Consider the following 16,504-nt stretch of genomic DNA (forward strand, 5'->3'; position numbering starts at 1 on the left):
GATTGAATGGGTATGAACACCTTTCTAATTCCAAGAATGATCCTTAGAGAATAGGGCTGGTTCAGATCAGTGATGCTGATAGGCAGCTACCTATTCTGCACCTGCTCTGCATAAAAACTGGGGGACTTCAGTTTCTAGCTAAGTCGCTCCTGCATCTTTTGCTAGCACTGAATTCATTTAGAACCTACACAGGAATAAGCTGTCAGCAAATATAGTGACTGTGTTAAAGACAACCACCTCTGATGTTGGTGCCTATGTACAATAAACTAACTATTTTCTGCTGCCAAGTGACCATTTGCTTATGGAGCCAGCTGGCATTAGTAGAATCTCCCAGCTGCAGTTCTGTAGACAGGAGGTTATTTCCCAGCAAGACTCGCCTCCCACCTTTCAGAAGCTCCTGCTGCCGGTCCTCCTCATCTAAGTCGATAATGACTGGGCCAGTTTGTTTCTTTGTTTTCTTCTTCCTGCCAGTGGCAAAGGACTTCTTCAGTGAGAGGAGACGGTACATCTCATAGCCCATCAGCAGCACCCCGCCATCTGTCACCCAGTCAGTCACCACCTTTGCACGGGCAGCCGTCGTTCTAGAAAAACAAACGTACAAAAAATGAGACCTCTTCCTTGGATACATCTAAACTTGCTAAAACGGATGCCTGCTAAGGGAAAGGACCTTTTCAAACAACTTAAAACATACGCTGGCATCAGACCAAATCAGCAGACAAGTGCGATGAACCCTTTTACATGAATATCTGGTAGAAACTTCCAGCACACTGAGGGTAACATGGCAGAGAAAGGTGAACCATTATAGGATGTTAATGGCTGCATGAAGAAGTTTGCTGTATATGAACCTAAATCAGATTTCACAGAGCAATGGAATCCTCTTATGGGAAGTATTAGGAAAGAGACCTCTTCAAAGCACATATTTGCATGAGGTGCTGATGTATGTGGCTGTCTTACTCTACACTACTTATCACACACCTATCCAGCAATCTGACAGTTAGCTGAATTATTTCCTCTCCCTCCCACCAATATTAAGGACAGGCTCAGATACGAGGCTGTCCACTCCACCTTTTCCATACACCAGAGCACGGTAATCCCCAATCCAATATGAGATGCACATAAGAGGCTCAAAATAATATCAATTGAATAGGAAGTATATTCCTCTCGTGAGGTGAGGACCTCTGCGGCCAAGTGTGTGTAAATACCAGGTGCCCTGAGATTAATATAAATCTCACCAGATTGCATGAGACAAAATGACTAAGAGTCAAGCAGAGCTGCAGCAGCCAAAAATACATACTGTATAAAATGAAAAGGACAATACTCTGCCTTACATGATCTCTCCCTTCTGTGCAGGAATGCTAACTCGTTTAGAAGCCCTCAGGCATAGCAAAACTGAGTAAAAGTTAAAATGTCTGCAAGAAGGAATCAGAGAGGAAAGTGAAAATTCCCAAAAAAGCCAAACAGAAGATTCAATAGCAATCATGCATATGGGCCAAGAGGGTGAAGGAAAGTACCCACCACAGACAAAACAATGAACTCCCTACTGGCCAATCCATACATAGCACAAGGTCGGGCATTTGAATTTTTTCATTGCAATGCATGAGGGGAAATGTGGAGCTGAGTTGACAACCATGATGGAGGAGAGTATAAATAAGGAATGAGAGAAATCCAACCCCTCATTAAAAGATGCACCTTTTTGATGTACTGAAATCCTCATGAAGTATATATACTGCAGACGTACAGTGGGAGAGAAACTAAAAGGACAGAGCATGGAATCAAATCAAATGAACAAACTGCAGCAGTGCTACAGAGACATTGATAATACAACTCCATGAGAAGCAGATTAATTGCTCAGGAGGGACATTCATGGCACCTACTTGTGTTCATCATTCAGGATATGGACTTTGAAGAAGCGTGGCTGAATTTCTTTTGGGTTATAGTCAGCAGGGAGGGCTTCAGGTGCAGGGAGCCACATGTTGAATTCTGCCAGCCAGTTCTGGAGAGTGTTTACCTGGGGAGGAAAAAAAATGCACCCAAAAGGACTGAGGAAGTAGTCCTCAGACTACAAAATTCCGTCACCTAGCAAGCACTTAGAATTCAAAGCTAACTGGGACCTGGGAATCACATCCAACTGTCCTCAGCTAGAAAGAATGGACCATGATACAAAATCTCAAGGATGGAAGGAATGAAAGCAGTGAAAATGGGAGTGAGGGTACCCAAGGGCTCTATCTAAAGTATGAGGGACCAATCCATCCTCTCCCCACAACAATTAAAAAAAACAAGTCCAAATTGGTGGACCTGAGACTGCTTCACACAGGCTACTTACAGGTACAATGGCAAGGACAGTCTTTGCCTCCGTGTGCCGGAAAAGTACATCCAAGAAAGAGATGACCTGGATGGTCTTGCCCAGCCCCATGCTATGGGCCAAGATACACCCAAACCCACTGCTGCTTTTAAATCTCTCCAGGGATTCCACCAGATTATCATACAGGAACCGGATCCCACCAATCTATAGAGAAAATAATGGAAGAGTTGCCAAATAAGTGATGGAAAACAACAAAATGGAGATGTAGCTACAGATTGACATATACACTGTATGAGTTTATATGGAATATAAATACAAGGGGAAATTAGAGATTCATTGCAGTATTTTCAGATACAAGGACTCAATAGAATTCCTTATAAAAAATTTTCTTTAAAGATGATCCTGATCATTCTAATGTTTGTGCAGAGCCTACAGTCTTTGGGTTGTTTTTTTGTTCTTAAATAATTTGATAAAATAATGCTCATCCAAGCATGAGGTAGAGGGGGAAAATCTCTATTAATACAATGTCATAATAGCTGGTTTTGAAACTTTTCCGAGCATCACTCTACTCCAGGGCTTGGCAACCGCTGGCACACGGTTCGCCAGGGTAAGCACCCTGGCGGGCTGGGCCAGTTTGTTTGCCTGCCGCGTCAGGAGATTCGGCCGACCGCGGCTCCCACTGGCCATGGTTTGCCGTCCCAGGCCAATGGGGGCGGCAGGAAGCGGCATGGGCGAGGGATGTGCTGGCCGCAGCTTCCCACCTCCCCCACTGGCAAGCCGCGTGCCAGAGGTTGCTGACCCCTGCTCTATTCTAATAAGCCTAAATACTTTGCATTTGACACTTGAAGGAATTTGATTTACAAACAATGAAGTTATAAACATGAAAATATTCGTATTTCTACATATTTTGACAACGTAATAGCACAGGCTCTAGGTCTAAGATGTGAAAAGCCTGCTTATCAGATAACAATAGTCAAAGAAATATGGGGCTCAGGATCTCCTTTAATATCTCTCCATCGTTTAACTGTCTGCACTGGGCACAGCCACAAATCCTGGCCACAAGCTTCAGGGCTGCAGCTCTGCCAAGAACATAACTATGGCCAACCATCAACCCACATGACATCAACAGCATGATTTCAGCTCCTGGGATAAGAAGGAGGTTTTGCTGAAGTCCCTGTGTGTTCTGGGCCTCGACTTCCTGTACCTGGTGAGGCTTTACTGCCCGTGCAAGCTGCGGAGCCAGGAAAATGTCCTCTTCATTGGGTGGATGGTTGATGTTGACAATGACCTGCCCCAGAGAATCCGACTGATTTAAGGCGTCATTCACATGAGAGCCACTGCTCTCTTCAGTACCATCCCCATCTTCTCCCTCGTTGGCAGAGTCGCTGCTGTCCACAATCTGGAGGGCCTCATCCTCTCCTGAACTCAATTCGATCACTTCTGTGAAAGAGCCAGAGTGGGGAGGGGGCATTAACTTTTCACTGGACTTGTAGACAGGAATCAAATTCTGTTAATTTTCAGCAAAGGACTCAAAAATACCAATTTCAAATGCAAGCTGAATACTCAAATACAGGGTATAGCCAGTGCTTGGCCCAAGGTGATTCGGCTCATTTTGGAAAGGTTAATTAAGGGCAATTTGGGAGTGGGACTACCAGAATCAGCACTACAGTCATAAAAAAACCTTTAGATACATAAAATCTGAAGATAGATAGCTTTGTGGGAGAACTGGCTGGATGCAACTGGGTAAATGGGACCATCTGGGAGATACATGGATGTGTGATGGATTGGTTGTGAGCCTTACCATCTTTAATGCTATGTAGTATGCCTTTCGTGTCATCTTCACTGCCACTGCTGGTGCTATCCAAGCAGATCACTTCCTCAGCTAACACCTGAGGTGGAAGCTGAGTGGCCTCCGCTGTTCTTAAAACTATTTCTTCTACACAAAAATAGTAAACAATAGTTAGCAATACTAATAATAATTAGGAAAGATACAAAACTGTTCAGAGTTAAGTCAACATTCCCTTCTACACTTGCTCCAGTCAATCAGTCCTGGGATTTTCCATAATCAACTCTTGCTGTTTAACCTATTGCTATGTCTCAGCTTAGCGGGTCATTTCGTCTCCTTTCCCCCACCTCAATGTGCTCAATGCTTCTCTCTAAACAAGATTCCCATTGCTGGGTAGCTCCCTATTATAAGCCACATGTGGAGTATATTCCTCACTGAGGGCATGGCTACACTTGCAGATATAGAGTGCAGTGAGTTAAACCCGCCTTTGGAGAGTGCAGTAGGGAAAGCGCTGCAGTCTGTCCACACTGACAGCTGCTTGCACACTGGCGTGGCCACATTTGTGGCACTTGCAGCGGCACTGGGAGCAGTGCATTATGGGCAGCTATCCCAGCATGCAAGTGACTGCAACATGCTTTTCAAATGGGGGGGGTGGGATGGAGTGCAACAGGGAGTATGTTATATGTATAAGGGGGGAAAGAGAGTGGGGTTTTGGGCGGCTGAGAGCATGTCAGCATGCTGTCTTGTAAGTTCAGACAGCAGCAGACCTCCCCCTCCACACCCCCCGCCTCTCTCTCTCTCTCACTCGCAGCATTCCACATTAATGGCTTGCTATAAACGGAGCTTTGAAAGGACATTTCCGCATTCCTACAGGAGTTCAAAACAATGACAAGAGTGGCCACTTGACTTAAGGAGATTACGGGATGTTTCCCAGAGGACGATCAGAGCGCAATAACCCAACACCTTGTTCACACGATGCCTGTGCGTTGTAGCCAAGGCACAGCAAACGTTATTCCTCTCGCTGAAGTGGAGTACCGGCAGCGCTGTAGCTGCAGAGTCAGAGCACTCTACATGCCTTGCCAGTGTGGACGGAGAGTGAGCTAGTGCGCCCGGGGCTCCTTTATTGTGCTGTAACTCACAAGTGTAGCCAAGCCCTGAGACTCCAAAGCCCATTTTGTTCCAAAAGCTGAGAAAAACAGGGCCATCTTTTAACCATCCAGTGCCATACAACAAGGGAAATAAAGTTCCCTTTTCCTTACTTTGCACTACATCCTGTAGAGAAAGCACAAGTGCTTAGGGCTAAATGGGGCCAGCTGTGGTCATCTTTTCCCAGCACTCTTGTGGTTACTTAAGTCTTTATGTTTGTGAAAAACATTTTTAAAATGCGAAGAGAGTGTAACTAATACAATGTTGTCTTCATGGGTCTGCAGATAGCCTGGAAAAAATAGCTCTGAGAGGTGTGAACTGCCTCATTCATTTCAATGAGTGTTGATTCTGAAGCCTAGCTGTTCTAATTTAAATGTCTACATTGTCCAGTATTTCACTGCTGGTCAAAACATGAAAGAAACAAGTGTGAGCATTTGCACCAACTACTCAGAGTGATGTTTGGTTTGAGTGTGGGACAAGGGCAGGGGTGGGCAAACTTTTTGGCGTAAGGGCCACATCTGGGTACGGAAATTGTATGCCGGGCCATGAATGTTCACAAAACTGGGGGTTGGGGTGTGGGAGAAGGTGAGGGCTCCAGCTGGGAGTGCGGCCAGAAATGAGGAGTTCAGGTGAGGGAGGGGGCTCCGGGCTGGGGGTGGAGCAGAGGGGTTCAGCGTATGGGAAGGGGCTCCAGGCTGAGGTAAGGGGTTGGGGTGTTGGAGGAGGTACGGGCTCTGGACTGGGGGTGCGGGTTCCAGGGTGGGGCCAGAAATAAGGGGTTCAGGATGGGTTGGGGAGGGGTCTGGGGGTTGGGGAGGGGACTCCAGGCTGGGGCTGAGGGGTTTGGAGTGCAGGAGGGGGATCACAGCTGGGACAGGGGGCTGGGGTGTGGGAAGAGGTCAGGGGTGTAGGCTTACCTCTCACAGCTCCCGGAAGAAGCGGCATGTCCCCCTTCCAGCTCCTACATGGAGGTGCGGCCAGGTGGCTCTGCGAGCTGCCCCGTCTGCACACGCCACCCCTGCAGCTCCCATTGGACACGGTTTCTGGCCAATGGGCACTACTGAGCCAGCAGCTGAGGTGGGGGTGGTGTGCGGAGCCCCCTGGCTGCCCCTATGCACAGGAGCCAGAGGGAGACATGCCAATGCTTCCTGGAAGCTGCGTGGAGCCACAGCACGCGCGGAGTGGGGAAAACCCCCCGACCTTGCTCCCTGTTTGGAGTGCAGGAGTGGGGCAAGCCCCCAACCCTGCTCCCCAGCGGGAGCTTAAGGGCTGGATTAAAAGGTCTGATGGGCCGGATGCCCATAGTTTGCCCACTCCTGGGCTAGGGAGAGCACCACTTTCTGCTCCTCTTCAGCTGCTACCCTTAAAACTTGCTTTAGTGAACACCCCCCTCTGCTTACCTGGAAGGAACTCTAGCGGTACAGTGGGGATAGCTGCTGGATAATCCTTTCGCTGCTGCTCCAGCCGTTTCCTTCTCTCCAACTCTTCCAGCTGGGCTGCTTTTGTCACAGCCTCAAGCTGATCCTCCCGCAACAGCTTTCTGAGCACAGGGGCAAACACAGAAAATGTTATTTCATTACACCCAGAAACAGTCTATCCTAAATAACTTGGATGGTTTCACAGCTGACCCACGAGAGGAATGACAAGCTCCAGAAAGAACGTAAGCTACGCAGACAAAGGACATCATAGCCAAAAGCCATAGCATGACAACTACAATTTTAGGGAAGGCTGCTCGCTTTTTCAGCTGCCTGTAACTGCTACTGTTGTATGAGGAAAGGGCTCATGTTTGACAGGAGCAAAATGCTAGATAGATGGAAAAGGTGCACGGACAAGTGTGTGTCTATGCTGAGATGCCTCGTAGCAGTAAACTTGAAAGGATCTTTCTGTAAACAGCAGAGGATATGTATGTTATTTATTTCTATGGTATTAGAGGCCACGTACAGCAGCAATGGCACATCATCAGGGAAATTTGTTAGGAGACAAAGCACGTGTCTAAAAGCCTTCAACAGCAAGAGAGGAAATAAGTACTTTCAAGCCACTTTTTTATTCTCCTGGTTCTTTCCAGGAACCGTGACCCCACATGCATTCCAAATATGCTTAGGGGTTAACTTAAATACACCACTTTATAGGTAATCCCATGAGTTTTGGAAAGTTCCATTTTTTCCCTTTCAGATTAATGTGAAAGGTGTGAGCTTTGCAGCTCTGAAGACTGAATTCCTCTATCCAGAATATAGGTACAGTCTGATCAGTGGCAGTCCAAGACTTCCCCACCCTGCCCTGCCAATTCACTCTAGCCCTCAAATGTAGGCACCTCCTCCTCTATGAGTAAGGAGGTATCTTAGTATCCAGGGCCCACTAAACTATTGTTCCTTGGGTTGAGGCTGCCAACAAGAGGGCTAATTACTACTAATTGCCATGTGAACCAGATCAAGACAACTAATTCTTTTCACACAAGGGGCATCAAACCGCCATCAGCTGGTGTAAGGCTCCACATTCCATTATGACTGCTCTGAGACATCTAGTTCCCCATAAATAAATGTTATTGCAAACTTCTTACAGCCCTACATCCTGCCACAGAATATAGGAGGGGATCTAAAAAAATCTCAGTTACTACAATGTAAAATGAAGGAGACACTGATTTTCAACTTCTTAGTCACTGGCTGTGCTCGGAGCTTTCTTGCAAATAAACACCTAAAGTAAGTGCAGGAAAAGGATTCATTTTAGGCTACTTACAATATCATCAGCTCTAGCAGAGGAGAGAGACACCCTGAACTCAGGCATTGATTAGAATGTAATGGTGGGATTGATTTTCATGTATTTGGTTTTAAAACCAATATGCGAGTTATTTTGCTAATTTCATATATTTGCTGCTGTGGAGCTGAACATGTTAATCTTCTGAGATCTCAAACAGTTTACTTGCATCCCGCCACAAGTAAAATGCTTTGGTTTTAAGAGACTGTCTTGTTTGCTACCGAAGCTGGTGGCAAAGTCCTAGAAGCAATACAAATTCAATCGAATAGACTCCACTTTCTCCCATTAAGACTGTGGGACCCTCTGCCCTTCCCAATTCTATTGCTGCCCACCTTATGTTCCTCCTCATGTGAGAAGGTTTCTGAGCCCTCTTCTTTTTGGTGTCCTCAGAGGCTAGGCTCTTGTGCTGGTTCTGCAAAAGTCGCTCCGTCCGCTCACTCTGAGATGAGGTAGTTGAAGTAGAGCGTTGCCATTCCCCATCGTCCCCATGCTGAACATGATCATTGCTGAACACATCTTCCCGGGGCTGGTCTGAAAAGACAGGGCAAGAACAAATTGTAAACAACCATCCCACTCTGTCAGGCAGTTTTTACACACCTGTTAACCCCACACCGAGCTCAGAGACCAACTGGACTCACTCATCCCTCTTCTGGTTCATTTGGTTGTATGTTTCTTCGAAGGCCAAAACTGTGAACTGACCTTTCTGCCCTGAAGATGCTACTGAACACAGTGTTAAAGTTTTCAGGCCAGTGTCTGTCTCCTGTAACAGAGAAGGCTGCACCACTAAAAACAAAGCCAGAGAGAAAGAAAACCTCTAGGGCCCTAACATGAAAACAAAGTGAACAGATTCTAACTCAGGCACAAAGTTTTCTGGCCTGAGACTCCACTTCCTTCTAGCAGCCAGAACTAGTATTGATTAGGAGAGGGAGCAAAAAATACCCCATACCCATATATACTGCATTTGGGCAACCTACAAGTCTAGATGCCGCTAAAAGTCAATGTGCGTTAGATGCATGCTCCTAAGGGCTGTAAGAGCATAAGAATGGCCATAACAGGTTAGACCCATGGTCCATACAACCTAGTATCCTGTCTTCTGACAGTGGCCAGACGCTTCAGAGGGAATGAACAGAACAGGGCAATTATCGAGTGATTCATCCTGTTGTCCAGCCCCAGCATCAGGCAGAGATTTAGGGACACGCAGAGCATAGAGACTGCATCCCTGACCAACTTGGCTTATAGCAATTGATGGACATATCCTCCATTAACTTATCTAACTCTTTTTTGAACCCCGTTATACGTTTGGCCTTCACAGCATCCCCTGGCAATGAGTTCCTCTTGGGAGGGAAGTTCCCACAAGCTTTGTAAAAGGAAAATGGTCCAGCATGCCATGAAAACTGCTGTCCAGTTTTAACAGCAGAGGGATAACCCGTACCCCATCTCAGGATCAACTCTGATCCTCCTATACAAAGAGTTAAATCAGAGAACTACAGTGACTGGAAAAGGGTCTGCCGGTGGGGAGTGGGGAAGGTGGAAGTCTGTGACAAGAAAGAGGAAAACATACAATATGTCAGTGATACCAGCATCTCTGGAAACTAGTGGAGTCCCCTCTGAAAGGAGAACATTGGCCTGCTAAACCCAGGGTTGTGAGTTCAATCCTTGAGGGGGCCATTTAGGGATCTGGAGTAAAAATCTGTCCGGGATTGGTCCTGCTTTGAGCAGGGAGTTGGACTAGATGACCTTTCGAGATCCCTTCCAACTCTGATATTCTATGATTCTATGCAGAAGGAGAGATGGCTACGGTAACGAAGGTTATATATGGAGATACACCTATCTCATAGAACTGAAAGAGACCCCGAAGGTCATCTAGTCCAGCCCCCTGCCTTCACTAGCAGGACCAACCAGGGTACCACAGTGTAACATGTCATGCACACAGGTGCCACTAGAGGCTGCCACATTAACACACAAATTACATTAGTCTTGCCACCAATTTCTTCCCCTCAAAGCTGGAGTCCCAAGAACAGTATTTTGCTAGCTGAGCAAAGTGAACAGTACTGCAAGCTCAGCCCAGCGGAGATTCCATTAGACATCTCCCAGAACTAAGTGCATTTGCCCCCAATCTAAATCAGAACTAGTGCAGGACTTCTGAACACAGCACATCCTGAGCCACAGAATGGGCCATTTTCTATGCACATCCATACCATTAAGCCTTGTCTACGCTAGAAGAATGGTTATCAGCAACAGGTGCCAGCAATAGGTACAGTTTACCTTGTGCTGAACAGGGAACACTGTTTTGCTGCAAATGTAGACATAGACAAACTGATCTCAGTGTTATGAACCTGGTGGGTTTTCTAGCATAGACAAAGCTTTAGAGCCTGATACTACAATATGCCTCCCTAAACAAAACAGGCTCACAGACCATGCATTACATTCATTTACAGGGAGAAATCGGTGCTCAGAAAAGAATCCAGTTTCCTGGGCTTCCCAGATAAGAGCTCTGCCATTCGAGTAAAAATGCAGCTTGGTCACATTACCCACAGGTCTAACATTGCTTTGTCTTGATTCACAATTATATAACTAGATCAAAAGATTGAATAAAATAGGGCAAAGGGAAACAGCAACAGCAGCAACGTGACAACATTCTACAGGATGAGTCATTAAACCAGTAACTTTCCCAGGGCCAAACAAAGCCATTGTTTTCCCTGCTGCCATCCTACTCTGAGCCCTTGAGACCTGGACACAATTAGAGAGGAAACATAAAGGCATGTTCATTTTGGAGAGGGAACCATCTCTCTTTCTGCCCCCGACAATTACTGATGCAGCACTCGTTCTTCCCTTTGCACTGACTATTCTCCAGCAGAATACCAGTAGAGGGTACTGCAGGGCAAACTCAAGCCAGAATCTACACAGAGGAAGGTAGGGCTGTATCCAAAACATGTTTCCCTATCTGTCATTCAGTCTCTCCGCATATTTACTTCTCTTCTATATTTGCGCCAAACCATATTTAACCAGCTGTGTGTCACCTATTTAACACATTAGGTGACGCACAGCTGTGCCCAGAATTTTTTTTAAAAAACCCACTCTTACCTGAGCAAGAATATGAAATTCAACTCTGATAAAATGGTTTGTCCCTGTTCAAACAAAATATAACTCTTCAAGCTAGAACCTTGCTCAACCATAACCATATTTCATTTAATAGTTAAACACAGTTGTTTGCCCTGTGTATACAATTCCTAAGATGAGGACTGCAGTATGACAACACACATGGTACATACCCAACTGGACAATATCATCTTGTCCACATTAGGGACTTATCAAAAAATCTCATCGGTTCAGCTGAAGAGGTATTAGAATCAGTGGGAGCCATCGTGTAGCAAGGTTCCCATGGCTGGGTGCATTTTTACCACTATGTTAAATAAAGCTGTAGGCTCAACACACACAAACCACCAGAAGATACTGGAATCTTGTCTAGGCTACAACTCCCAGTGGCTCTAACACCTGTGCACCTGAGCTGACATTAGAACCAGTGGGGTTTATTTTTTGTTAAATTCCCTACTGTAGACACACTTTAAATCTTGTGCTAAACACTGATCTCCCATCAGTCTTGCACTAGTAACACTTTTTCTCTTTGTGACAGAGGGAGTGAAGAAATGTTACACAGCAGCACTGCTCCCACTACACATTTGATTGAACTGCTAATTTAACACAGCTTCAATAAGCAGCTTTTTTCACAATGTAACAATTCGTCAATCATGTTTGAACATCCACAGCTGCCTAACCATGTTTACACCGTCAGTGCCCTCTGGGAAAGTCTCGGCAGTTATTCCATACTGCCTCAGCCAAGAGAGTGCCACCAGCAACATGTGCAGCACTGCACACTGGATAATCCTACCCACCCAGGGTTCTGGAGGAAGGCCCACCAGCCAAACTGGCTGCACTGGCACAGTTCGGGGGTTTTCGCTAAACACAGTTACAACCTGGATACAGGACAATAGTCATGTGCCAGCCCGGGGAGCTGGCAAGGATGAATCTGGTTTAGCTTCTGTGGTTACTAACCGTGTATCCAACGTGCTGCGTGTCAACACAAACCATATTTAGAACCAACTAGACTATAAACACTTTTGGACAAGGAACATCTTTTTGTTGCATGTTTGTACAGCATCTGGCACAACCAGGTCCCAATCCGTGACTGGGGATCCTAAGTGCTATCACTTGTATTAACACAAATAAATAATAGTTATGGCACCAACTGTTTACTCATTTAGCTAAAGGCTAGCGTAGATGGAGGCACAATGAGCCTTCTACACTAACAATTAAGTCAAGAGACCTGGTTACAACCTGGTTCTAGTTTGTAAGGCAGATAGGATCGTGACAGTGTTCTGTACCTGGCCTTGGACACACCGCATCTGCACGAGAGATTAGAATGGTTTTCTAAAAATCAGAGTACTGCCACATTGTAATTAGGTCTAATTCAGATGTGTAGATCTGCCCATAGATGCTCTGTCTGCACCATAAATCGCACTGTTGCAACTTTTACTGCTGCAAATGAACAGGTGGAAGCTGTAATGGTGTACAGCATGCACAGCAGGCATCTTCTATTAGGAGCCCAAAGTGTACCACAACCATACACAGCCCCTGCAGCTACTGTTGAAAGTCATGGGGATTGTTGCAAATATCCCACAATGCGCAGCACAACTACTAGGAGCAGGTTCATATTCTCTATGGTTAGGCAGTTGTGCAAAATTATAGGTTTTAAGCATTTTTTATTTTCATGTATTTAAATATTCAGTTGTGGAAAACTATAGGGGGGAATCAGACAATTGTTTAATTCGAGTAGATGTTGATATTCAAAAAGTTAAAGCTTTGTACTGTTAAAACACAAACTGTCAACATCACATGTCAAAATATACAAAGTAAATATCCTTAAATCAAACTCTAATCAGTTCTCAAGAAGCATTTTTCTTACTTTCCCAATCAGTAAATTTCTATAATTATTGCTGGATATATTTTTCATGGGTTTGTGTGTGTACAGTGACACCAGCATTTACCGATATTTACCAATAAAAATCTAATCTTTCCAAGCCTATCTGTGGTGCACAGTATACGCTGCGCACAGTTCTGTCCTGCACAGCAGCTGTAAGTGCACAGAGGAGAATGGACTACACTTGATATTTGCAGACTCCATGGTGAAGAGTCAACTGCTTCCTCTCCAACCCACGGGTGGTGTGTATAATAGGCTGGGCAAGGCTGTGGCTCCTCAAACAGCCTCATGTGGCCTCACTCACACTCCGCCATAAGGCCCCCTCCTGCTGCTAGTTGGCCCCAGCCCAGGCAGGCTGCTTCTCTTCCAGGAAGTGAAGCCTGTTGGGGTGGGGCAGGGGCGGCTGGAACGGGGCCACCTAGCACTGGAAGAGCCCCCTGTGCTGGGGCTGCATCTCCCAGCACTCCAGTGCTGGGGGGAAGGAGGGTCTCCATGCCACCCACTGGGTGCTCCAGGGCTGGGGAGGGGGGGGAGGCCACATGCTGCTCCCCCAACCAGTGCTCCAGGGCTGGGGGAAGGGGGAGGGGCATGTGCCACCTGCCCGACACTTTGGGGTTGGGGGTGTCTGTGCTATCTGCCAGGTGCTCTTAGGCTGGAAGGACTCAGGGCCCCAGGGCTGGAGGGTACTGGGAGGCACTGGGCTTGGGAGGGACAGACGGGGGGGCTGAGGCGGAAGGGAGGGCCAGGACGGGAGCGAGCCTCCCCAAGCCCATGGTTCACCCATTGCCCATGCTGCAACCACTGCCAGACTAGCAGGTAGGCCTCAAGGCCACTTTAGGTGTTGGTAATGTGGGGCAGGGATTCCATTTAATTCTTTTTCTGGGCAGGTTTAGTTTTGACAAAAGACAACTGAGCGGGACCTGATAACAGTCTTCAAATACATTAAGCAGCATTATGAGGAAGATGGTGATCAATTGTTCTCCATGTCCACTGAAGGAAGGACAGGCAGTAATGGGGTTAATCTGCAAGAGGGAAGATTTTGGTTAGACACTAGGAAAAACTTCATAATTATAAAGATATAAAGCACTGGAACGGGCTTCCAAGGGAGGCTGCAGAATCCCCATCACTGGAGGTTTTTGAGAATAGACTGAACAAACAACTGAGAGCGATGGTCTAGGTCAGGGGTAGGCAACCTATGGCACACGCGCCGAAGGCGGCACACAAGCTGATTTTCAGTGGCACTCACACTGCCCGGGTCCTGGCCACTGGTTTGGGGGGCTCTGCATTTTAATTTAATTTTAAATGAAGCTTCTTCAACATTTTAAAAACCTTATTTACTTGACATACAACAATAGTTTATTTATATATTATAGACTTATAGAAACAGACCTTCTAAAAACATTAACATGTATTACTGGCATGCAAAACCTTAAATTAAAGTGAATAAATGAAGACTCGGCACAGCACTTCTGAAAGGTTGCCGACCCCTGGTCTAGGTTTACTTGGTCTTGCCTCACTCAGCACAAGGGGCTGGGACTTGATGACTTCTAGAGGTCTCTTCCAGCCTTGTATTTCCATTATTCTGTGATAATCCCTGGTGATATGTGCCCAGACAAATTAATCCACCTCTTAGGGAAGGAAAAGAAAAACAGTCCCCACCAGCTCACAGGGTCCAGAGCCTTTGAAAACCTCTGCAGTTTCTATCAGGCCAGCTAATTAGAGAGAAAAAACAACTCTGTTCTCGTTTTAAAATAATCAGCCTCAGCCCTTCAAGCAACAAAGCAGCTTTAGGCCCCTCCCACCCAGAGTAGCCTAACAAAGAACTAATTATGTAACCATTATGTAAGCTGACACACCCACTCACTCCAGCACACATATACAACCACTCTTTCCCGGTCCCCCAAAAGCTAGCAGGGCCAAGGGGAATACACAAGAAATCTTCCCCGCCCCTCCCCTTGAATAGATCATCATGCTGTATGGACAACCAGCTCTATAACCAGCATCCATCACAGTTAGCCCTTTCACTTAGGTCTGTGATCCACTACATTTCATTCTTAGCTTTTGCTATCTTCCTCTTTTCTCTCACTCACATTCTCTTCTCTGTCCTACATTTTTTGCTTTTCCAGGTACTCAGCTCTTTTCTAGTCACTCTACTTCCCCTTTCCTATTTTCCCCACTCAAGCCTACCTTATGGCAGGGGCAGCGGCGCCTTCCCAAAAGTGGGGGGGGGAGCAGAAGCAGCCACCAGCTTTTTTGCCGCCCTAGGCAGCAGAAGGTCCCGCCCCCGAAATATCGCTGACGACTGGGGTGGCCGAAGATCTGGCCGCTGCGGTCGCTGCCCCCCAAATGTTAGCGCCCTAGGTGACCGCCTAGGTCGCCTAATGGGTTGCCCTGGCCCTGGGGGGGGAGGGACCGCTGCCCCCTCTGTGGCCCGCCCCATCCCCTTCTTCCCCCCAAGGCCCCATCTCTGGCCAAGCCAGAAACCAGGGAGCCTGCCCTCCCCAGCCTGTGTCCCCACCCCCCATATCCCCCACCCAGGGCAGGAGGATGGACCCTTAGTCCCCATAGCTGCCTGTGCAGCTCTCACCCCAACCCAGCTCCGGCTGGGGGTCCAGGCCTCGAAGCCATGGTAAGAGCCACCCGGGCAGCTGTGGGGAACCATGAACCCTCACTTGCCCTGGGTGGGAGGTCCAGGGGGCAGGGACATGGGCCTGAGGCTGTTCTCACCCCTCCACCCTGGGCAAATGGAGGGTCTGCGGCTCCCCACAGCTGCTCAAGCTCCCCAGCTGGTTGGAGACTGGGGGGAAGAGGAGGAGTGAGGCTGATGGTGAAAAGTGGACAAGACAGGCCCCTCCACTTTCAGAAAATTGGAGGGCCATGCCCCCTGGCCCTCCCTGTTCTGCCATTCCCGCCTTGTGGGGACTGAACAGAGGACTGCAGAAAACAACTTTCAATGTCACTCCACTGGAGAAGTTTGCTAAAGAGCCAAGTGAGGCATCCCCTCACCCTGCAGAAGTAGCCCAATGCAGCTCAGAAGTCTGCAATGCATAGCAAAGTCTTTGCTGCAGAGATGCAACTTGCAGAGACTACTGCTCCCAGCAGGAAATGCTTCATCTTGACCCCAGCTGGGCAAAGAAGTCGGTCACTACTGCTTAGGGACCCTAAACTCTGATCCCTTGGAAAGCACAGCAGCCTCTCTTAGCATAGCCTATACTTTACCCTCATTAGGGTACATAACCTAATTCCCACTCACTCTCCCTCCTCAGATTTGCACACAGTGTAGGCTGCTATAGCTTGTACCTTGCTATGAGTCACGATCATGGCTATACTCTGAGGCACAAAAGTGAATCTTCCAGTCTGTACATGCTCAAGCCCTGGAGCTTTCCTTCTGATGACTGATGCTTCCTCTGGCCTGTCACACAGCACACATATCAACTCTGTTGTCCTCATTAGCACTGCTGATTTATCTAGAAGTTAACAACGCCAGGTCTCTCTTTTGTACCAGTCTCAAAAACGAGAGGCAGAGTATTTTGTAGGAGTA

General features: G+C 47.1%; 1 protein-coding gene across 6 annotated transcripts in view; it reads right to left on the reverse strand.

Moving 5' to 3' along the window:
• RAD54L2 (RAD54 like 2) overlaps window positions 1-16,504 on the reverse strand; it is a 92,149-nt gene that overhangs the window by 22,535 nt on the left and 53,110 nt on the right. For all 6 annotated transcript variants that reach the window (XM_030568315.1, XM_030568314.1, XM_030568317.1 and 3 more), the window contains 7 exons: window positions 8,318-8,516; window positions 6,635-6,774; window positions 4,104-4,238; window positions 3,507-3,742; window positions 2,324-2,506; window positions 1,875-2,008; window positions 385-581 (listed from right to left, as the gene is read on the reverse strand). In XM_030568315.1, coding sequence (XP_030424175.1) covers window positions 385-581; window positions 1,875-2,008; window positions 2,324-2,506; window positions 3,507-3,742; window positions 4,104-4,238; window positions 6,635-6,774; window positions 8,318-8,516 — 1,224 coding nt within the window. The remainder of the gene's footprint in view (window positions 1-384; window positions 582-1,874; window positions 2,009-2,323; window positions 2,507-3,506; window positions 3,743-4,103; window positions 4,239-6,634; window positions 6,775-8,317; window positions 8,517-16,504) is intronic.

The sequence above is a fragment of the Gopherus evgoodei genome, chromosome 7 (assembly GCF_007399415.2).
Source record: "Gopherus evgoodei ecotype Sinaloan lineage chromosome 7, rGopEvg1_v1.p, whole genome shotgun sequence".
Lineage (NCBI taxonomy): Eukaryota > Metazoa > Chordata > Testudines > Testudinidae > Gopherus > Gopherus evgoodei.